General features: G+C 43.1%; 1 protein-coding gene across 3 annotated transcripts in view; it reads right to left on the reverse strand.

The window, feature by feature from the left end:
• Positions 1-25,095, reverse strand: part of LOC126183705 (extended synaptotagmin-2-B) — a 187,535-nt gene that overhangs the window by 157,534 nt on the left and 4,906 nt on the right. For all 3 annotated transcript variants that reach the window (XM_049925890.1, XM_049925888.1, XM_049925889.1), the window contains exons 2-5: positions 24,681-24,722; positions 12,890-13,030; positions 12,628-12,704; positions 2,626-2,692 (exon numbers count right to left, since the gene is read on the reverse strand). In XM_049925890.1, the coding sequence (XP_049781847.1) occupies positions 2,626-2,692; positions 12,628-12,704; positions 12,890-13,030; positions 24,681-24,722 (327 nt within the window). The remainder of the gene's footprint in view (positions 1-2,625; positions 2,693-12,627; positions 12,705-12,889; positions 13,031-24,680; positions 24,723-25,095) is intronic.

Consider the following 25,095-nt stretch of genomic DNA (forward strand, 5'->3'; position numbering starts at 1 on the left):
ACACCTCAGGGTCACCAGCTGCCACCAGATGAGTGCCTGTGTAATCGACATCCATTGTGTCCGAGGGCCCAGAGAGATCTAGATCCTCAGCAGACACCAGAATCTCCCCCTCATCCTCAGACACAGAGCTTGTAGGTAGTGGCGGTGTGGGTGCCATCGCAGTGCCTTGGTTCTTGGGGGTCTTTTTCTTTTGAGGTTTCTCTCGCTGCTCCGTAGGTTTGTGCAGCTGGGAATACTTTACTGATTCAGTCTCAGGGACTGAGGAGGATCATGACCAGCTACCTGTGGTTGCTTCAGCCACTAGCTGGTGTCAGCTTTGGCACTGGTAGGAAGCTGGGAAGGGAGTGACCCAAGGGATCCCTTCTTGGCAAGAGGAGCCGAAGAAGACTTACGCTTCTCTGGCTGAGAAGTGGGGACTGACATCCTCAGAGAGCAACTGGGAAGGAAGTGCCTCCCACCACCAAGGGGGCAGGTGTAGTCTGACGGCCGAGAGCCAACTGTACACGGCAGAACGGAAGATGGTAGAATCATTGTCGTAGTGGCGGTGTAGGTTGACGTCATATGCACAGGATGTAGCTACTCATATTTTCTCTTAGCCTCAGTGTAGGTCAGTTGATCCAGGGTCTTTTATTCCATTATTTTTCTTTTCTTTCTGGAGAATCCTGTAGTCTGGCAAGCAAGCCGAATGGTGCTCTCCGCAGTTGACACAGATGGGAGGCAGGGCACATGGAGTATTGGGATATGAAGGATGTCCACAATCCCAACAGGTGATGCTGGTAGTACAGCAGGAAGACATATGGCCAAACTTCCAGCACTTAAAGCATCGCATCGGGGGAGGGATATACGGCCTTACGTCACAGCGGTAGACCATCACCTTGGCCTTCTCAAGTAATGTGTCACCCTCGAAGGCCAAGATGAAGGCACCGGTGGCAGTCTGTTTATCCCTCAGACCCCGGTGGACACCTCGCCACTCTAAATACTCGCGCAGCTTGTCGTCAGACAGCATAAGAAGATCCCTGTGAAATATGATACCCTGGACCATATTTAAGCTCTTATAGGACGTGATGGAAACAGAAACATCCCCAGCTTGTCACAGGTGAGTAGTGCCCATGACTGGGCAGACGATGCTGTTTTGATCAAGACCTACCCTGACCGCATTTTGGAGAAGCCCTCCACCACCCCAAACTTGTCCTCTAAATGCTCCACAAAAAACTGAGGCTTCTTTGATAAGGAAGATTCCCCATCGACTCTCATACATATGACGTACTGGGGAGAATAAGCTTTGCTGCCATCCTTAGCCTGGTGTTCCTCGCATGGAGTGGCCAGGGAGGGATACGATTTGGGGTTGTATTTCTTAGCACTGAGGTCAGACTTAGACCTCTTAGAGACTGCTAGTGTTTGACCACCAGCAAGAGATGACGTACAATGCTTCATGGTGTGTCATCCGCCCTGATGCCATCCACTCTGACTAGGAGCCCTCCCCAAAGGCGCCACCCAGCTGCAGCAAAGGCCAACTGACTGAATGGCCATTGCTGAGAGCCCCAATGCCCCGGGGTGACTGGCATCTACTCCTTGGCATACGTGGGGAGTTAATGGCACAGGCATCAGCAGAGCAATCCCTGTGTTGTCAGGGGGCTACAACCAACAGGGTACATGGCAGCCCCACCACAATGGACTGGCTACCATGCTGGATATAAGGCGCAAACGAGCTAAGGAGACCATAATCGTCGGCAGTGCAGAAAGCGATACTGCCCAGAGGATGGAGGAAAACACACTCAGGAGGGTGACCTTGCCCAACAGCTGGAGAGTAAGAAGAAGTGCAAATCCACGTTGACGAAGGCTGCAAGAGGTCTCAGCGCATGATGGACACTATGCATTATGTAAGGCACCCTTCCCCAATTGGCTCGCTCTTTGGGAAAATTTTGAGAAATGGAGGTCAAACCGTATAGAGGACCATCACATAAAGGCCGAAACATGTGAGACTCCTTTTCGTCGACTCTTACGACAGGTAGGAATACCTCGGGCCTATTCTAATTCCCGGACCTGCAGGGGGAGGCAGGGAGGGGGGGGGGGGGGGGGGACCTGCCTGCATTACCAACATACACATCATGCACATTATATAGCCTGTCTTGTTTCCATTTGACTGCCACCTTGTATATATGTAACACCTATCAAGAATACATAAGGGTAAATTCCAATTTCGTTAGTGCGGTGGCTGCATTGACAGCATGTAGTCTGTGGTAAAGAGCTCAAAAATGCCTATGTGTGAGTGAGAGAGAGAGAGAATATGCCGAGTACCAATTTACAGGAGGTATAAAGAGAACTGCACCCAGCACTAAATTGGCAATGCAGATACATTAGAACCAGCAGGATGAAATTCGTAGAATGAGGAACTGATGAGGAGTAGCGGAGACCCCCCTCCCCTTTTTTTAAGAAAGGGGTGGGGCAGGGAAACGAGAAGATACAAGCATTAAGTTCACAAAACCTTACTAGTGGTTGTCATGTAGTATGCTTGCAGAAGTAATGATAATGGTTTATATGATGATCATGATGATAAACCTAAGCTCAATGACACACATGTAATTGGCATGGCAGAAAATATGCTAGATATTAAATACAACACACCTGTAAATCTTTAATGCCTCCTTTGATTCCACCAATACTAAAAGATATATCACAGTCACCAGCGTACCTAGAACATAAGAAATGTAAACTTGAAAACTCATCACACACAACGGAAATTCTAAAAAGAAAAGTGTCAGAATCACTCTGGAAATGAAGTAAAATTATTTTTTAAATTCTTTTAGTCTGAAACTTATTATGTTAACAATGCACATTTTTGTATCTTAAGAACAATAATCAACTTAGATTCTTATGTTAATGTGAGATATCCAAATAATTTCATCAGATCTGTATCTGGGATGATTTACTCAAAGCTAATCTTATTTGGACAAGACAAAGTATTGCCGCACAAGTTCTACAGGTTGGCGAGACTGTCTCTAACACACACGCACAAATTCCCTACAAACTTTCAAAATTCATCTTTCAAACAGCATTAATCCTTACACAGTAACAGGCCAAAAAGGTGTTTTTCTGTTATGTTACAGGTCAAAAATATGACTTAGCATGGTAATTCGTATTTAAGCTAAGCCTGCTAAATGACTGCAGGAATCCTGTTAATGTTTTGTACTTACAATGTCTGTTATATGGTCAGATTCGAGCAGAAAGAAATAATAGGAATGCAGCTCAGAATGGTGTGGGAAAAACTGCAGAAAATCTCAAACAGATGTTAACAAGGGAGCAAATGCACACCTTCTCTGGCAGAATTTAAGAGCAGCACGTAGAACATCATTTTACATTCTACTATGTTCATTTAGACAACTCTATTTCAAACTTCACAGGCAAGTTACTTCAATGATTTCTGGTTCTTGTGGCAGATATGTGAACTGCTGAGCAAAGGTGGTAAGCATGCTGTTATCATTCTTTGGTGGAGAACAGAACTGTATTTTTAAATTTCTGAGTGCACCATAACAAATCCAAATTCAAATTCACAGGAAAATGTTGAACAAGCATGGAGGCGATTATGTGAACATGTCTGAAGGTGGTGCAGTTTTTTTTAAGATGTCCATTTGAAGACTGAACATTTTTTTGTGTTCTGGGTGACCAATAGCAGTTGTTTACTTACATGGATATGGTGTCTATACAATTCTAGCAATACCGGCCATGACCTCCTCCTCCTGTGCAGATGCACACATATTACCCGAACTCTTACGGGACTTGGTAAGAATGTCTTCCACGAGTAATGAGTGTGCTGGGTTGGGACACTACGGATGTAGTGTGTGGACATATAAGGTGAGAATGTGGGTCTCGCAGAAGGTGTGCGTGAGATAGTACCTGCAGTTGCACTATCCTCTGTGCCCTCGGTGGCTCAGATGGATAGAGCATCTGCCATGTAAGCAGATCACGGGTTCGTGTCCCAGTCGGGGCACACATTTTCACCTGTCCCCATTGGTAAATACCAACGCCCGTCAGCAGTTGAAGGTATTAATATATAATTCTAATAGCAGTTGTATCTTCACTTAATGTCAATACTTTTCGGAACTACCAACAGATCTAGCTGTGAAACTTGGCACACCAGTTAAATAGTTTTTACAGTGTAGTGTATAATATAATGCAAGATAAATGGAAAAACTAAATACCAAGGGATCTAATAAATCGTTTAGGCGGCCACTGAATGATGACATCTAGAACACAAAGCATTTTTGCTGACAGCATGTTATTACCTCCCTCATGGAAGGAATTATTCTCTATAGAATGGAAACATACTGGAATTCCCCTGGATCTCATAAATTCAGATAGATGCAATTTACAAAAAAAAGTGGTAGAGAGAGTGCTTTGTAGCATTCATGATGTCCTGATAGTGGTCTTTGTTTACGGCGACTTCTGTACGAGGGAAAGTATTACCAGCATGGAAAGAGATTTGTTGAGAGATGACAATAGTGCTACAAGTTAGAGATGAACATTTACACGTATATTACATATATATTAATGCTGCAAGTGTCTGACAGTCCCATGACAAGGTTACCCACAAAGTTACATTTCCTCTGCATGAGCGGGTACTTATTTATCAACCTTAATATAAACTTGCAAACGTAGGTTAATGTGCACCATACTGACATTAATAATACAAAATGAGAATGTGCACTACTACAAATCAACATGCCGTATAGAGATCAGAAATGAAAACAGTGTGTTCCAGGTGAAACTAACAAACTACACAAATCACATTAACACTATATGCAAAATTATAATCCAATTTTATATTCCATTAATTTAGCAGCTGAAATTTAAAATACTGGAATAAGTGCCTTAACAACACTCACAACAGAGGTTAGAGCCTGTACACATGGTGTTTCAAATAGATTCATGTAATTTCACAAGATTACATCTTCTACAAGAACGAAAAAAGAAATTTGGGGTGAATTTTAATTTACGCACTGAAACTAAAAGTTCACCTTCGCACCAGTTTTAAGTAGTTGATTTAAGTGGTTGCTGATAAAGGCCTCCTTGCTGTAGTTAGCTTGCTCTCTCACTCATTCATTACCCAGTTCATCGAGTCAAGATGACAATAACAGAGACACAAAAGATGTTTCCCATTCGCCATTTCAACATGTGCAGTTCAGTTACAACTGTGTGGTTTGATTTTCATTGTGAGTAAGCACTGAATCGTTCTACAGCTCAAGATATTTGAAAATGACTCAGTAGTTTCAAGACATGGGTTGTTTATGAGAAATTTCTAGGTCTCGCCTGAGCACTTGTTCAAAGTGTGCAACACATTCAACAGAATTTTGCGCGCGTGCGTGTGCGTGTGTGTGAGATTTTGTGGCAACGTTTATTTTTCAAATCATACAGAATTCAACTGCTTGAAGTCCTCAATGGTAATGATAAACCACTTGCTCTAAATGAAGGAATGTGAAGTTGAACACTTCAGAAAATGAAAGAACACTGTATCCTATGATTACAATATCAGTAAGTCACAACTGGAATCAGTCAGTTCAGACAAATAACTGTATGTAACACTTTGTAAGGATATGAAATGGAACTGTTACATAGGCTCACTTTTTGGCAAAATGGGCAGTAAAATTGAGTTCATTTGCAGGATATTAGGAAATTCAAGATTGCTTACAAAGAACTCATGCGACCCATCCTAGAACAATGCTCTAAGTGTGTGAGAACCATACAGAAAATAACTAAGAGGGGATGTTGAACGTATACAAAGAAGTGTAGCATGAATGATCACAGGTTGTCTGACTCATGGGAGAGTGTCACAGAGTTTCTAAAAAATCTGAAGTTGCAGAAGCTTGTAAATAGATGCAAGCTATACTATGAACGCCTATTTACAAAGTATCAAGAACCAGCATTAAAAGAGGACTGTCGGATTATACTAAAAACCACTGTGCATTCTCTCGCAGGGACCATGAAGACAAGATTAGACTAATTACAGTACACACTGAGGCATTTACGCAAGCAATCTTTGTGCACTCCATACATGAATAGAACGGGAAGATTGGTTGGTTGGTTTGGGGGGGATTAAAGGGACCAGACTGCGACGGTCATTGGTCCCTTTTTCCAAAAAAAGTAAAACCACCCAAAGAGAATAAAAAACGAACAACAGGAAAGACGTCAGACGACACAGGACAAGAAATACTCCTACAGAGATCAGACGAAACAAATTAAAATCACACAGAGTGTGACAGTGGTTGGCCGACCATAGAGATAAAAAGGAAAAGCCAACCACCGAGAACACATTAAAAACTCAGCGTAAAATCGTAGGCCAATGGCCAGAATCAACACAAAAGAACAGAACAAACACTCAGAGTAAATAATAAAAACCCCCTGCCCGAATAAAACGGAAAACTAAGTCAGCCATACCAGGGTCATCACATAAGAGGGCAGGGAGCGTATCAGGCAGCGCAAATGTCTGCCTGACCACAGCTAAAAGGGGGCAGGCCAACAAAATGTGGGCCACTGTCAAAGCCGCCCCGCAGCGACATGCAGGAGGGTCCTCCCGGCGCAGTAAATAACTGTGTGTCAGGTGGGAGTGGCCAATGCGGAGCCGACAAAGGACGACAGAGTCCCTGCGGTTGGCTCACAGGGATGACCGCCACACAGTCGTCGTCTCCTTGATGGCACGGAGTTTATTGGGCATGATCCGATTGCGCCATTCAGCGTCCCAAAGCGCAAAAACTTTTCGGCGGAGGACTGCCCGCAAATCAGTCTCTGGGAGGCCAATGTCCAGAGACTGTTTACTCGTGGCCTCTTTCGCCAGGCGGTCAACATGTTCATTGCCCGGGATACCGACATGACCGGGGGTCCACACAAAGACCACAGAGCGGCCGCAACGCGCAAGAGTATGCAGGGACTCATGGACAGCCATCACCAGACGAGAACGAGGAAAACACTGGTCGAGAGCTCGTAAACCGCTCAGGGAATCGCTACAGATAACGAAGGACTCACCTGAGCAGGAGCGGATATACTCTAGGGCACGAAAGATGGCGACTAGCTCAGCAGTGTAAACGCTGCAGCCAGCCGCCAAGGACCGTTGTTCGGAATGGTCCCCTAGAGTTAGCGCATACCCGACACGACCAGCAACCATCGAACCGTCGGTGTAAACAATTCCAGAGCCCTGATACGTGGCCAGGATGGAATAAAAGCGGCGGCGGAAGGCCTCTGGAGGGACCGAGTCCTTCGAGCCCTGTGCCAAGTCGAGCCGAAGGCAAGGGCGAGGAACACACCACGGGGGTGTACGCAGAGGCGCCCGGAAAGGAGGTGGAACTGGGAAAAACCCAAGCCCGCAGAGAAGCTCCTTGATGCGTACGGCGATCGGACAACCCGACCGGGGCCGACGGTCTGGCAGATGGACGACTGACTGCGGGAACAGGACACGATAATTTGGATGCCCGGGCAAGCTAAAAACATGGGCAGCATAAGCGGCCAGCAAACGGCGTCGGAACCGCAGTGGAGGTACACCTGCCTCCACTAGGACGCTGTCCACAGGGCTGGTGCGGAAAGCACCAGTGGCAAGGCGTATCCCGCTGTGGAGAATTGGGTCCAGCACCCGCAACGCAGATGGGGATGCTGAGCCATAAGCTAGGCACCCATAATCCAGGCGAGACTGGATTAACGCCTGGTAGAGCCGCAACAGGGTAGATCGGTCGGCGCCCCAGCGGGTGTGGCTCAAACAACGCAGGGCGTTGAGATGCCGCCAACACGCTTGTTTAAGCTGCCGGATATGAGGCAGCCAAGTCAACTGGGCATCAAAAAGGACACCCAAAAACCTGTGGGTCTCCACCACAGCAAGAAGTTCATCGGCAAGATAAAGCCGCGGCTCAGGATGGACCGTTCGGCGCCAGCAGAAATGCATAACGCGGGTCTTGGCAGCCGAAAACTGAAAACCACGCGCTACAGCCCAAGACTGCGCCTTGCGGATTGCGCCCTGTAGCTGACGTTCAGCTGCTGCAATGCTAATAGAACTATAGTAAAGACAGAAGTCGTCAGCATACAGGGAAGCGGAGACAGAATTTCCTACTGCCGCAGCGAGACCGTTTATTGCAATTAAAAACAGGCAGACACTGAGGACAGAGCCCTGGGGTACCCCGTTCTCCTGGACGAGGGAGGAACTATACGAGGCCGCGACTTGCACGCGGAAGGTACGATACGACAGAAAATTTCTGATAAAGATCGGCAGAGGGCCCCGAAGACCCCATCCATGAAGCGTAGAAAGGATGTGATGACGCCATGTCGTATCGTACGCCTTCCGCATGTCGAAAAAGACAGCGACCAGGTGCTGACGGCGGGCAAAGGCTGTACGGATGGCCGACTCAAGGCTCACCAGATTGTCGGTGGCGGAGCGGCCTTTACGGAACCCACCCTGAGACGGAGCCAGAAGGCCCCGAGACTCCAGCACCCAATTTAAGCGCCGGCTCACCATCCGTTCAAGCAACTTGCAAAGAACGTTGGTGAGACTAATGGGACGATAGCTGTCCACCTCCAGAGGGTTCTTTCCAGGTTTCAAAATGGGGATGACAATACTTTCCCGCCATTGCGACGGAAACTCACACTCGACCCAGAGACGGTTGTAAAGGTCGAGGAGGCGTCGCTTGCAGTCCACTGAAAGGTGTTTCAGCATCTGACAGTGGATGCGATCTGGCCCGGGAGCGGTATCAGGGCAAGCGGCAAGGGCACTCTGAAATTCCCACTCACTGAATGGAGCGTTGTAGGGTTCAGAAGCGTTGGTGCGAAAAGAAAGGCTCCGACGTTCCATCCGCTCTTTAATGGAGCGGAAGGCCTGGGGGTAATTCGCAGAAGTGGAACTCATAGCAAAATGCTCTGCTAAGCGGTTTGCAATGACGTTGGAGTCAGTACAAACTGCTCCATTCAGTGAGAGCGCAGGGACGCTGGCAGGGGTCCGATAGCCGAAGACCCGTCGAATCTTGGCCCAGACCTGCGATGGAGTGACATGGAGTCCAATGGTGGACACATACCGCTCCCAGCACTCCTTCTTGCCTTGGCGGATAAGGAGGCGGGCCCGCGCACGCAGCCGTTTGAAGGCGATTAGGTGGTCCATGGAGGGATGTCGCTTGTGACGCTGGAGCGCCCGCCGGCGATCTTTAATCGCTTCAGCGATCTCAGGCGACCACCAAGGCACAGCCCTCCGCCGAGGGGACCCAGAAGAACGGGGAATGGCAGACTCGGCGGCAGTGACGATGCCGGCGGTGACCGATGTAACCACCGCATCAATGGCATCAGTTGAGAGAGGCTCAATAGCGGCAGTGGAGGAGAACAAGTCCCAGTCAGCCTTATTCATAGCCCATCTGCTAGGGCGCCCAGAAGAGTGACGCTGTGGTAGTGACAGAAAAATCGGAAAGTGGTCACTACCACACAGGTCGTCATGCACACTCCAGTGGACAGATGGTAAGAGGCTAGGGCTACAGATTGAAAGGTCAATGGCGGAGTAGGTGCCATGCGCCACACTGAAGTGTGTGGAGGCACCATCATTCAAAATCGAGCTGCGACAATAAATGCTCAACGGTGGCGCCTCGACCTGTTGCCACTGACCCACCCCACAGAGGGTTATGGGCGTTAAAGTCGCCCAGTAATAAGAAAGGTGGCGGCAATTGGGTTATCAGCGCAGCCAGGACATGCTGCGCGACATCACCCTACGGTGGAAGGTAAAGACTGCAGACGGTAAGAGCCTGCGGTGTCCACACCCTAACAGCGACAGCCTCTAAAGCTGTTTGTAGAGGGACAGACTCGCTGTGAAGAGAGTTAAGGACATAGATGCAGACGCCACCAGACACCCTTTCATAAGCTGCTCGGTTCTTATAATAACCCCGATAGCCACGGAGGGCGGGGGTGCGCATTGCTGGAAACCAAGTTTCCTGCAGAGCAATGCAGAGGAAAGGGTGAAGGCTGATAAGTTGGCGGAGCTCAGCTAGATGGTGGAAGAAACCGCTGCAGTTCCACTGGAGGATGGTTTTGTCCATGGCTGAGAAAGGCGTGCCGGGACTGGGACGGCAGATTACGCCGCTGGGTCACCTGCTGCCTCCGATTGAGCACCCGTGCTAGTGCTATTGCTATTCACGGCGTCTGAGGGACCGGCGAGATCGAGGTCCTCAGCGGACGCCAGAATCTCCACCTCGTCCTCAGACGCAAAGCTAGAAGGTAGCGATGGGGTGGCTACCACCGCGCGTTCCTTGGGCTTAGAGCTGCTCTTCTTTGATTTCTCACGCTGATCCTTGGGTTTAACTGGCTGGGAGGGCTTCACCGATTCAGTCTCCGGGACTGAGGAGGATCGGGAAGCCCTTCGACCTGCAGATTGTGGGCACTTACGCCACTGTCGATCGTCAGCCTTGCCGCCGGTGGAAACCTGGGAAGGGAAGGACCCAAGGGACCCCTTGCGAGCGTGAGAAGCCGAAGAAGTTGGACACTTCTCCGGCTTAAAAGCGGGGACCGACGTCCCCGATGGGGGGGATGGTGTTGCTCCTGAGGTAGGTGGCACAGAAGCAACCCGGTGGGTAGAGCCCCCCACTGGCAAGGGGGTAGGAGGAGTTGTACCACTCGTCGATCCGGCCGGAAGGCGCGAAAGTGATGGGGCTAGCACAGGTGTTGTAGCAGCGGCGTAGGAAGTTGTCATTCGCACTGGATGTAATCGGTCGTATTTCCGTTTGGCCTCAGTATAAGTCAGTCGGTCCAGGGTCTTATATTCCATGATTTTGCGCTCTTTCTGGAATATTCTGCAGTCTGGCGAGCAAGGTGAATGGTGCTCCCCGCAGTTGACGCAGATGGGAGGCGGGGCACATGGAGTATCGGGATGAGATGGGCGTCCGCAATCTCGACATGTGAGGCTGGAAGTGCAGCGGGAAGACATATGGCCGAACTTCCAGCACTTGAAGCACCGCATCGGGGGAGGGATATAGGGCTTGACGTCACATCGGTAGACCATCACCTTGACCTTTTCCGGTAATGTATTACCCTCGAAGGCCAAGATGAGGGCACCGGTAGCAACCCGATTGTCCCTCGGACCCCGATGAACGCGCCGGACGAAATGAACACCTCTACGTTCTAAGTTGGCGCGCAGCTCGTCATCAGACTGCAAAAGGAGGTCCCTATGGAAAATAACACCCTGGACCATATTTAAACTCTTATGTGGAGTAATAGTAACGTTAACATCCCCCAACTGGTCACAAGCAAGTAACCTGCGTGACTGGGCGGAGGATGCCGTTTGTATCAGTACTGAGCCAGAGCGCATTTTAGACAAGCCCTCCACCTCCCCAAACTTGTCCTCTAAATGCTCGACGAAGAACTGAGGCTTTGTGGAGAGAAAAGACTCCCAATCAGCTCTCATGCAAACTAAGAATCGGGGCGAATAACTGTTACCTCCATCCTGGGACTTACGCTCTTGCCACGGCGTGGCCAGGGAGGGGAACGTTTTCGGATCGTACTTCTGAGCATTAAATTGAGCCCGAGAACGCTTAGAGACTGCTGGCGGCTGGCCGCCAGCGAGAGATGATGTACCACGCTTCATTGCGGGTCATCCGCCCTGATGCCACCTACTCCGACCAAGGGCCCTCCCCACGGGCGCCACCCAGCCACAGCAAAGGCCACCTGGCAGGATGGCCGTTGCCGGGAGTCCTGATACCCCAGGAGGATAGGCATCTACTCCTTGGCATACGTGGGGAGTTAACGGCGCAGGCATCAGTAGAGCGATCCCTGCGTTGTCAGGGGGCTACAACCAAGAGGGTACATGGCGGCCCCACCACAACGGACTGGCTACCGTGCTGGATCTTAGGTGCAAAACTGTCCAAGGTCGTCGTCGCAGTTAAAAGAAACACTGCAGAGGGCAGCGTGGTAATCGCACCCAGGGACGTATCCCCGCCCTAAAGATCGAAAACGAGCGGGACACCATTGCAACGACGTGAAAGCCGGCTAAAGGTCTAATTGCACGACAGATACAGTGCACCATGTAAGGCGCCCTTCCCCAATTGGCTCGCTCTTCGGAATAATTTAGAAAGATGGAGGTCAAACCCGAGAGGGGACCATCACATACGGCCAAAACATGTGAGACTCCTTTTAGTCGCCTCTTACGACAGGCAGGAATACCGCGGGCCTATTCTAACCCCCGAACCCGCAGGGGGGAGAACGGGAAGAAGCCTTAATAAGTGCTACAACAGGAAGTACCCTGTAACATGCAACTAATAGCAATTTGTAGAATATACATGTAAAAGTAAATGAAGTTAAGATTTACTCCATGCTTCTACCTTCACTCATGTAGAATATAGTCCTTGAAACTGGATGAACCTTTTTGAAACATTCTGCATACCATTCCCCCCTGTAATGTACGAAGCACCGGCTGATGCAGTACTGGGCACAAAGGTTGAATAACTCTGCTTCCTTCTCCAACAGATAAAGAAAATACTCTGATTGTATAAAATTACAATTGCAACCCAAAACATAAGATTGCTCTGCTATCTTGCTTTTTTCATACAACACCATAAAAATACAGTTGTTAGTAACAACAACAACAACAACAACAACAATAATAATAATACAGCAAATAGCACTTACGAAACATCCATATCCAAAATAATTTGGTCCCGTGGAACATTCTGGTCATATACCTTCACACCACCAATCCTCAGGGGCTATAAAATGAAATGTTCAATATATTTTACAATTAGCATGTACTAGACTTTTTAACTGGATTGCAGACATTTCTGTTTCTCTGTACATATTCTGCAGACCATACTCACTAAATAATGATTTAAGAAAATATTCAAGGGTATTAAATAAGAAATTAGTTATAAAATATGGTTTGTGATATACTTACAATACTACCCAATACCATTTTCTCAAAATGGAAGCCATTTAAGTGGTACGCAACCAAGCTTTCTCTGATGCTTGGTTCAATAGTGTTTTTAAGGATATCTTTAGCATAGTGATTTACATTTGGCCAAACTTGACGAAGGATCTGCAATAAAAGTATTTCATCATGATTGTAAATTTTCTATTTGAGTGAAAAAGTACATTGTGATCTCCACAGCATAAAATAATTCATTTCTTTTTTCTATGTGACCAATAATTCACCACTAATTCAGTCTACAAAAGGGACATCTCAATTGTGATGTGTACAAAAAAAAATTGTTTCTATCATTTTAAGTACTATTAAAAACTAAAGGCAAGTTTTGGAAAAGTTATCCTTGCAAAATAACATTATTATTTTATATTGTAGGTCTCCCATTACCTGAAAAACAGAAATGTTTAAAAATTTGGTAATTAAAGGAATCAAACTGGACTATTTGCATTACTAAAAAAAAACCAAGTATCAGAACAGCAAGTGAGGACCAATAGGCTCGCCACAAAACTACTTGAGTAACAACTCTGAACAGTACTGATAGCATCAATGGTTGGTTGATTCGGGGAGGGTACTAAACAGCAAGGTCATCAGTCCCATCTGATTAGGGAAGGATGGAGAAGAAAGTCGGCCATGCCCTTTTAGAGGAATCCTCAGAAACCCAAAACTAAAGGCGTGCTCCATTTTATATTCTCTCACACTGTCTTGGATATGGATGTGGACACAGAGCTCTACTACTGGTCTTACCTTTCAATTAAGAATACTGATAACTGAAACTGAAAGTTGTATAAGGTAAGATTGGTTGGTTGGTTGGTTGGTTGTGGGGGAGGGAAAGGGGGGATGGGGCTGAGGGTTTGAGAGGGGACTAAATGTGTATATAGTAAGAAGATAGTACTGCAACATTTCTGCAGTGAAAAACGTTCACCCTGTTGTATAATAGATAAACCAATAATAACTAAAAATGAGACCCCACCAGAAAAGCAAAACAAGTCTGTAACAGCTGCCTGAAGATTGATTTGCAATAATTCTGAAATCAGTAATGGTTTGGTTTAAACTGTGTAGTTATCTTAATCTGGAATAAAGTTTCAAAAGATCAGATCTTCAAATCACAAGTGTTTCTGTGCGACTAACCATTAGCAATATGTGATACTGCAGTAACTGTGTTATTGTGCGACTAACCATTAGCAATATGTGATACTGCAGTAACTGTGTTATTCTGAATTATGATGCAGGTTCCTTGGGAACTGTGATGACTACAGAAATTATGAAATACGTGAAATGTATTAAGAACTGCAAATATGGACTACTATCAGCTGTATAATGGAATGACGACAATAAAAATTTGTGCCAGACCGGGACTCCAATTCATATTTCCCGCTTATTGCGAGTGGTCGCCTTACCATTTCACTATCTGAGCATGACTCACAGACAGACTCAAACTTTCACAGGTTGACAACCAAGTGTCATTAACCTGCACTTGTACATACGTAATGTACACTACCGACCATTAAAATTGCTACACCACGAAGATGATGTGCTACAGACGCGAAATTTAACTGACGGGAAGAAGATGCTGTGATATGCAAATGATTAGCTTCTCAGAGCATTCACACAAGGTTGGCATCGGTGGCGACACCTACAACGTGCTGACATGAGGAAAGTTTCCAACCGATTTCTCATACACAAACAGCAGTTGACTGGTTTTGCCTGGTTAAACGTTGTTGTGATGCCTCGTGTAAGGAGGATAAATGCGTACCATCATGTTTCCGACTTTGATAAAGGTCGGATTGTAGCCTATCACGATTGCGGTTTATCGTATCGCGACATTGCTGCTCGTGTTGGTCAAGATCCAATGACTGTTAGCAGAATATGGAATCGGTGGGTTCAGGAGGGTAATGCAGAACGCCGTGCTGGATCCCAACGGCCTCGTATAACTAGCAGCTGAGATGACAGGCATCTTACCCGCGTGGCTGTAACGGATCGTGCAACCATGTCTCGATTCCCGGGTCAACAGATGGGGATGTTTGTAAGACAACAACCATCTGCACGAACAGTTCAATGACGGTTGCAGCAGCATGGACTATCAGCTCAGAGACTTTGGCTGTGGTTACCCTTGATGCTGCATCACAGACAGGAGCGCCTGCAATGGTGTACACAACGACGAACCTGGGTGCACGAATGGCAAAACATCATTTTTTCGGATGAATCCAGGTTCTGTTTACAGCTTCATGATGATTGCATCCATTTTTGGCAACATCGTGGTGAACGCACATTGGAAGCGTGTTTTCATCATCGCCATACTGGCGTATCACCCGGCGTGATGGTATGGGGTGCCATTGGTTACACGTCATGGTCACCTCTTGTTTTCATTGACGGCACTTTGAACAGTGGACGTTACATTTCAGATGTGTTACGACCCGTGGCTCTACCCTTCATTCGATCCCTGCGAAATCCTACATTTCAGCAGGATAATGCACGACTGCATGTTGCAGGTCCTGTACGGGCCTTTCTGGATACCGAAAATGTTCGACTGCTGCCTGGCTAGCACTTTCACCAACTGAAAATGTCCGGTCAATGGTGGCCGAGCAACTGACTCATCACAATACGCCAGTCACTACTCTTGATGAACTGTGGTATCGTGTTGAAGTTGCATGGGCAGCTGTACCTGTCATGTGCAGCTGTACCTGTACACGCTATCCAAGCTCTGTTTGACTCAATGCCCAGGCATATCAAGGTCGTTATTAGGCCAGAGGTGGTTGTTCTGGGTACTGATTTCTCAGGATCTATGCACCCAAATTGCATGAAAATGTAATCACATGCCAGTTCTAGTATAATATATATGTCCGATGGAGACCCGTTTATCATCTGCATTTCTTCTTTGTGTAGCAGTTTTAATGGCCAGTAGTGTATAATCACATACAGGGGAGACATTTTACTCAAAAATCACTTTCCCCGTATCGGCAGATAAATACAATATGGCAGTGCCTGTGTTAGTCCGAATTACAATGCACAGTTCCTTTGGACATGCATGTGTGCTACAAATTTGAGGTAGGTTTTATGATTTTTTCGTGTAGTTTCCACTTTACTTGAAGCTACTGCTGAAGTTAGCTTTTTTCTTCCAGCGTAACTAAACAAAGTATGCAGATCTATGTGACCAGACAAATGTTGATGAGACAAGAGCCAAAACAGAAAACAGGCAACGTCAATACAAAAACTGAAATACTGAATTTGAGGTCTCATCATTATTTAGCAAATGGGGAAAAGCATTGAACCATCCACTGTCACACTACTGCAGAGAGATAAGTTACACATACACCACTACCAGTGATGCTGAATAGCAACTGAGATTTCTGAAACTCAGTATTGTTATAATGTCCAGATAGAATCCCAATATGGTCCTATAGAGTATTCGACAAATGACCTGCCAAAGCAGGAATACTTCAGGAAGAAGAAAGTATTCTAAATTTAACTGGCCCCACTCTTATCCATAATTCACTTCAGATCCCTTGATCAAAAACCATTAAAGAAAATGAAAAACAGCACAAAAAAGGCAGCAGAATTAAACCACGTAACAGCTATCCTGCATCATTCTCCTTCATTTGGTGCAGAATTCTACAGAACATTCATATAGTGACCCTCATGGGGAAAGAAAAGAGCTTCCTCAATAGCAACTAGAATACACTCCAAACATTAGCAATGCAAACCCAAACTTGTTCTCTTCATGCACGAGATCCTAAAAGTCAAGGCCAGGAGTAATTAGCTGAATTCAGTATTTTTACAGTTTAGCAAAACCTAACTCAGTTATCATAGTGACTTAAACTAAACACACACATACAAGGGGAAAATGCAACAATCTTGGCCTGGCACATAAATGGCATTGGCATCGACAGAATTTTGTTTTGTTGGTATACAGTGTGTACAATATCATACAAGCATGAACTTTATCTGTGGAATAGTTCTGATCATACAACTATTCAGAGTAATAGTGTTGTGTGTGTCATTCAAACCGAAACTGGAATACTGTGCCAGTACAACATTCTTTTTAATTGGATAGTTTATCACCAACAAAAATTCATTGAAGTTGATGAAGACTCATAATGAAGCTAATAGCTAAACTGAAAAAGGCTGTGCAACAGGGGAGAACAACCTCTGCACACATTTGTACAAGCATCAATTACTTTAATTTTGACACTGTATTCATTACATATGAGGTTCGTTTGGTATATCTGATAAATTTCCATAAAATGTCAGGGAATTTTGTTAGATTGCATCAGTGTTGACAAGTACTAAATGCACTGCACTGAAATGAATGCATTGATGGGGATGAAATTAATGATGGTGCAACTATTCTGTTAAGTAAGTATACTTTATATGTGCTGTGGCGCCCTAGACATCAGGCACCAACAGTGTCATGTGGGTTGCAGCAAGCTCAACCTCTACAGTGTATACGATATGGAATTTCACAATACTGTAACTCCACAGCCAGACCAGCAGAGAGCATTAACAGCACTCCAGCCAGATCACCAGGTCACATACACAATGACAGAGGTCACTGACAAACTGCACATCTTCACGCATCTGCCATGTCATATGCCAAAAATAGGCCTGCAAGTATCCATCTGTGAGGTGACTACTTAGGTTGGCACTCGACACCAGAGTGGATTCTTAAGTGATCAGTGATGTGGTTGTTGAGGCTTTGCAAACTGCACTGCTGTTCTTCGAGACAACAAGATAGTGTCAGACAGAAAGTTTTTATTCCTGTCAGACTTAGATCTCTCAATACTTCTTCAGCAAAGTACACCATATCTCCTTCACTGAAACTTGGGTTTGGACTTTGGTTCTAAACCTGAAATGAGAGATCCATTTTTTCTGTTTTAATCTAAATTTATTAGGACTTCAAGACGCTGCTCACCAAAGAGCATGCGACTACAGAAACCTAGTTCACTATTTTTAACATAAAGCTCGTATGACATCAAGATTGTGTTAACTGAAGAGTGTGTACCATAGCTCTTTCATGATCATGGAAATTATTATTTACTTTGTGATTCTAGGAGTCTAAGTGGTTCCGTTATTTACACGTGTTTTTTTTTAAGTTTCACTTACTGAAAGACTAATATTCATTCTGTTTCACTTATTGAAGAACCATCCTTTCTTTTGGTTCGCTGTGGAGAATATTTTTGTGGAAATTGTGTTCGACAAACTTTTGCTTGTTCCCTACACCTGGGCTGTTTACTTGTGCCTGCCAGCAGTGGACACATCAATTTGAAATCGTGATCATTCATGCACCTCAACTTTAAGCACAATTGCTCTACATTCCCACACCTGAGTTAGATGATTTCAGTTCCTCTGTGAGATGCGACATGATCACTTGCTTGAGCAGTTTATTCATGATGTCTTTACTTAAATGTGCTTTGTAGCTCTTGGTACCTGGTTAACAATTTTTACCAAGCACTGCCCAGTTTCTATGAGAATCCCTCAATGAGGATTGCCCTATTTCCCGATGACAAATATACAGGTAACTCTCAGAATATGCATACATGTGTTTCACAATGATACAGTCAACAAAAAAACTTTGTGAAACTGAAATACTGTTACACAAAAACATACTGGGTTAAATTAGATCTCCTCTCTCTTTCCCCCTCTCTCTCTCTTTTTGATGGAGGGGTGATCACTATCAACTGTAGATCTTTCTTCACCATCCCTTCACTATCGTGCTTCTTTACATATGTAGATAATTGTCTACAAATATTTCCATTGAAGAATATCTACCAAAATCTTTGTTGTCAGCTTCATCGCACAGTGTACTACTTTGATTTATTCCTTCCTACATACATAAATACTTGTTCTATAGACCATGAATATGACATTTTGTAATGATGTGGAAAACGTCACTTTAACATAAGTTTTCTTTATATAAAATAATTAATTCTTTTTTTACTACTTTATATCTAAAAATTCATCTATTGAGCAATAGGAGCTGTTATTCAGACATTCTTTTAATTTGTTTTTAACTGTTGGATGGCTATTTGGAAAATGACCAAAGATTTTTGTGGCAGCATTTTCTGTGCCAAAGTCGGATTTAACCCAGAATAGTGAAGACTATCCTTTCTTGTAGTGTTGTAGCTATGCACTTTGCCATCATTTTTGAATTGGGATGGGTTATCAATAACAAATTTCATAAGTGAATATATGTATTGCGAAGGTACTGTGAATATACTTAGTTCCTGCAAGGTGATCTTGGGTGGGCTCCAGCTATTATTGTGATTACACATTTCTGTGCTATGAATACTTCTCTTAAAAGACGAATTACCCTAAAATTGGTGCCTTATGAAAACAGTGAATGAAAAATTGGCATAGCAGGGTAATTTACTGATATGTTTATCACCAAAATTTGCAATAACCCTAATAGCATAAGAAGAGGAACATAACTGTTTCAGCAAATCATTGATGTGTTTTTACAATTAAATTTCTCATCAGTGCATACACCCAGAAATTTTGAATATTCTGCCTTAGCAACAGACTTCTGATCAATGTCTGTATTTATCAACTGTGCTATGCCATTTACTGTAGAGGATTGTATGTACTGTGTATTCTCAAAATTTAGTGAAAGCCCATTTGCAGAGAACCACTTAATAATTTTATGAAAGACATTATTTATAATTTCCTTGGCTGATTCTTGTTTGTTGGGTGTGATTACTATACTTGTATCATCAGCAAAAAGAACTAGCTTCGCATCTTTATGAATATAGAGTGGCAAGTCATTAATATATATTAAGAACAATAAGGGAACCAAGAGCAAAACCCTGTGGGACATCATTCTTGATACCTCCCAGTTAGAGGACTCTGCTGATTTTTATAGACCATCTGTACCATAAATTTCAACCTTCTGCAGTCTTCCAGTGAAATATGAATTAAACCATTTGTGTACTGCCCAACTCATACCACAATACTTGAGCTTATCTAGAAGATTTTCATGACTCACACAATCAAAAGCTTTTGGGAGATCACAAAATATCCCAATGGGTGATGTTTGGTTATTCAATGCATTTAACATTTGATCAGTGAAAGGATATATAACATGCTTTCTGAAAATCAAATTGACATTTTGTTAGTACTTCATTTTTACAAATATGTGATGCTACTCTTGAATACATCACCTTTTTAAGACTTTTGGATAAAGCTGTCAGAAGTGAGATTGGGTGGTAGCTGTTAGCATCAGACCTATCCTCTTCTTTATGCAATGGTTTAACAATAGCATATTTCAGTCGATCTGGAAAAATACCCTGTTTCAGTGAGCTACTACATACATAGCTGAGAATCCTACTTATCTGTTGGGAACACCCTTTTAGTACTCTGTTCGAAATTTCATCAATTCCATGTGAGCTTTTACTTTTGAATGAAAGTATTATGTTCCTAACTTCCGTAGAAGAGGTGGGTTGAATTTCAATTTTATCAAATTGCATAGGTATTGCCTCTTCAATATACTGCCTTGCATTTTCTAATGAATAGCTGGATCCTGTTTTCTCTACAACACTTAAAAATGATTATTAAAGACGTTCTCTAGTTCTGACTTCTTTACAACAAACTTCTTATCGAGCCTGACAGAAATACAGTCTTCCTGTGCTCTCGGTTGCCATGTTTCCATTTTAAAAATATTCCAAATGGTTTCAATTTTATTGTCAGATGTGCTAATTTCAGACATAATGCACATACTTCTGGACTTTTTAATAACTTTTCTTAATACAGTTTAGTAGTTTTTAAAAGGTTTCACTGTTTCTCGATCATTAATTCTCCTAGCTGTAAGATACATTTTCATTTTCTGTTTACAAGATATTTTTTATCCTTTTAGTAAGCCATGGCTTTGTAGATGGTTTCTGACAATTATATTTGACCATTTTCTTGGGGAAACAGTTTTCAAATTCACTCACAAAGGTATCATGAAATAGGTTAGATTTTAAATTAGCATCAGGTTCCCTATACACTTTACCCCAGTCTAGCTGATGCAGGCTTTACCTAAAATTTTCAACTGCTAAATCACTAACCGAATGCACTATTTTGGAAGACTGTTTTACATTACTGTATGGAGGTGTGTCATATACTGTAACTAGCTGTGCATCATGATCAGACAGATCATTCTTAATGGGAAAAGCTTTTATTTGATTAAATTTGGTCTATAAAAACATTATCTATCAGTGTGCTGCTTTCCTGTACCACCTGCGTAGAAAAATCAACAACTGACGTCAAATTGAAAGAACCAAGTATAACTTCAAGGTCAAGCTTTCTATCAGACAATCTACATTGAAATACCTACAAACAATAATTTGCTTCCTTCTGTCTAACAGACGGCACAACAAAGAATTCAAATTTTTCAAAAATAGCTGAAAATTTCCCTATGGGGACCTATACATGGCTAAAATTATAAAAGTACCATTATTTAGCTTAAACTGACATGCGAATGCTCCTCTACACAAACTTTTTTCAGTGCCTAAAGTTTTCACAGTACGACAAATTTGAACATATATGTCAACTCCTCTCTCCATAGTGTCTCTACTTACATGTACTGAAAGCTTATATCCACCTACATTTACCATTTCCATACCTGTGATTATATGACGTTCACAGAGGCACAGTACATCTATTCCACGCTCAATTTCTAAATCTTCTAAACAAACAAGAAGCTCATCTTCTTTGTTTTTCGATCCCCTGATATTCTGATGCAATATGCTAACATTTTCCACTGTGTTTTTATGAGAATCTTGTGATATTTTAACATCTCTAGTACCTGCCTGTCTGAGCTTCTAATTAAACTTAATTTCAATCAATGTTTGATGATTGGAACTAATCTTAGCACAAAAAAGAGGTACTCCCATCAGTTTCAGTGGCCCCCTTAAAGATTTTGCTATCATATCAGCCAATTTACCCTTCCCTTTCCTACTGAGATGCAGACCATATCTTGCAAAGTCCCACGTACCAATACCATTAACAGGAACCAAACCTATGCTTGAGAAAGTAGCTATGCCAGGCAGCTGATATAGCTCCATATTGACCCTCCTGACACACCTGTTGAACTGGGGCTATCAATGCCACATGAAAGCAGGAACCAAGCCAACATTTGTATGGTTCATTGCAGATGCTGTTTTTACCAAATCACACTCAGTATTGTAGCCCTGCTCCCTATCAATACTGTTTCCCTCTCCACCCACTACCACAACATGACCTTGCTTTGTAATACACCTGCACAATGATACTATTTAAGGATCTTGGGATCCTCACAGTGTATACATTCACTTATGGAATTTGTTGTTGTTAATCCAACTCAGTTGGAAAGTAATAGCAGTATGCATAGCTATAACACCAGGAGAAAGGATGATCTTCATTATGCAGGGTTAAATCTGACTTTGGCACAGAAAGGGGTAAATTATGCTGCCACAAAAGTCTTTGGTCACCTACAAAACGGCATCAAAAGCCTGACAGATAGCCAAATAACATTTAAAAATAAATTTAAAGAATTTCTAGATGACAACTCCCTCTACTCATTGGCTGAATTTTTAGATATAAATTAAGGAAAAAAAAAACAACAACTTAAACATTAGTGCCATGCAATATTTTGTGTAATGTAATATCTTGTACAGACATCTTTTATTAACCTGACACATTCCACATCATTACGAAAGTGTCGTATTCATGAGCTATGGAACAAGTATTAATCTAATCTAATCTGTCACCTGGCTAAGACAGCACTGGGCTTGAAAATAGGACCTGCTACCTGTCACCTAATTTTTCCTTCAATATCTGGCCTACACCTCTTCCATGGATACTACCTAACAACAGAACTTTCCTCCTACTTTATATTTCTTTTTCTTCTTTTTGAAACAACTGGTTTCCTTTTGAAAGTCTATTGGGTGCTAACTACAATTACAACTACTTGAGCCTCTTCCTTAGTTAAATGAGGTAGCAAGACAAATCTATTGTATGTGCCACTGATGAAACTGTCAGATACTGCTCTATTTCTGTGGCCCCTGCTCCTTGCCACCACTTCCCACCTGTCGTTACCCTTCTACTCCCTTAACCTCATCAGTTCCTCCCTAGTACTATCCAGTTCAGCCTTAAGGGCTTTAACGTTCCCTATTTATGAAATTCAATGACATCAATGTTTTGTGCCATGCTAACTATCCTTTCAGTTGGAGTAGTAATGTCAATATCCATTTTCTGGAACTGACAGTGTAAGGCAGCAGTTTGCTACAAACAGCATTAAAATATTTCAGACTGATATTTTTCCATGCATATCTATTTGCCTCAATCACCATGTTAATGTTGAACTGTCATGATAATCTCTTGATGGGAATGTTGTCATTTGAGTTCCATTTGGGTAAAGTTTTGAAAACGTGTAACATATAGATCATCTTTATTGTTACAACAAACATTTGATCAGTGCACTTTGAAACAAAAATAGTGCTGATATTTCCATTTCAAATAGTAATGGTAGATGGTGCCCTTAGACTTGGTTAATGGTAATTATAAAATTTTATTTGTCTCCTCCTGAAAGATCTTCTCTATAAATGAGAGTTTTATTTTTTTAAATTTTTATTTTAGCAGTCTTTAATGTGGCAACAATTCCAGAATAGACAAAAAAGATTGTATGGTTACACAATTGTTTTCAAAATAAACTCATTTTGTTCAGGTTAAAAAGACTCTTTTAGTGCAAAACAGGTCAATTGCAATTTTCTTGAATATTGCTTTAAATTCTTTTATTTCAAGTTAATCTTTTAGATTTGGATTCACTATAAGGTTTATTTTACAAAAACCAAATATAAGATCTGTAAATGAACTCTTAGCTTTAACTCAACAAAGACACATCCCATAGCATGTTGAATGTCAACGATATGCGCAACTTCTCACTGTGATACAAAACTAACTTCTTTTCTGATGGACATTGCTGTTTTATGCACCTTTTCACCTTGACAGACACACCTCCTTATCCTTCTCCTCCTTTGAATACAGAGTATCACACATACACTGGTGCATCTCTAGTACAGTGATATGGCAATAAAACAGACGTGTGAACATAATATGTTAAGGTTGTCATTTTGCAGCTGCTGTTGCACTCCAAATGCTACTTAAGCAAGACTCGTGTTTAAGTGAAAATGCAGGTTCATATGTACTTCCATTATGGATTTTTTCTGAACTATCCATTGTGGAGGCTAATTTTTTGCTCAACTACTGTCTGTGAAAATTGTAATTTTAGCAATCGTTTCCATTTCCCTGCAGCCTTTACTTCTGATAAAACTTTTACATCTATCCCAAATATCTTACTGCATATATCATGTTTAGAACTGTATAAAATGTGCTAAAGTATAAGAAAAATATTGCTATGACCATATGAAGCATAGCATATGCCTACTTCAGCATACTACTGAATGTCACATTTTTTTTCAAGGTATCGGAATGATGCTATTTGAGTTTCCAGAGCAAACAAAACAGTCAACAAGAAGTAAAACTTCCATTGTTATACTCTTTGGACAAGCAACACATAACAGTAGGCTAAACAAAACTTAACCCCATACAGCATTTTAATAACTGCAATACTTCCAAGCACTTGCTGTACTTTGCTTAGTTAAAACGACAAATACAGATTGCCATCTTACCATTAAACACAAATAGTAACTGACAGTGCAGCAGTATTTGCATTGTAGCCCACAATCTGGAAATATCTTTTGGAAGGACAAACAAATAAAAATTAGAAAGACCACATGGAAAATTGCCTTACCTTATTAACCCATTCAACTCTTTCCACATCGGGGAAGAAGACCTGGAAGGAAAAAATAATAAATAAATAAATAAATTGAACAATTTAATTTAACATACACATGGCAAACATTGCACATTACCACAATAAGTCAGATTATTATTTATTTTTTGCTATATTTAAGTAAAATTGCCCCCCCCCCCGCCATGAACCTTTCTGTTGGTGGGGAGGCTTCCGTGCCTCAGCAATACAGAGAGCCGTACCGTAGGTGCCATCACAACGGAGGGGTATCTGTTAAGAGGTCAGACAAACGTATGGTTCCTGAAGAGGGGCAGCAGTTGCAGGGGCAACAGTCTGGATGATTGACTGTTATGGCCTTGTAACGTTCACCAAAACAGCCTTGCTGTGCTGGTACTGCGAACGGCTGAAAGCAAAT

This window comes from Schistocerca cancellata, chromosome 4 (assembly GCF_023864275.1).
Source record: "Schistocerca cancellata isolate TAMUIC-IGC-003103 chromosome 4, iqSchCanc2.1, whole genome shotgun sequence".
NCBI classification, from domain to species: domain Eukaryota; kingdom Metazoa; phylum Arthropoda; class Insecta; order Orthoptera; family Acrididae; genus Schistocerca; species Schistocerca cancellata.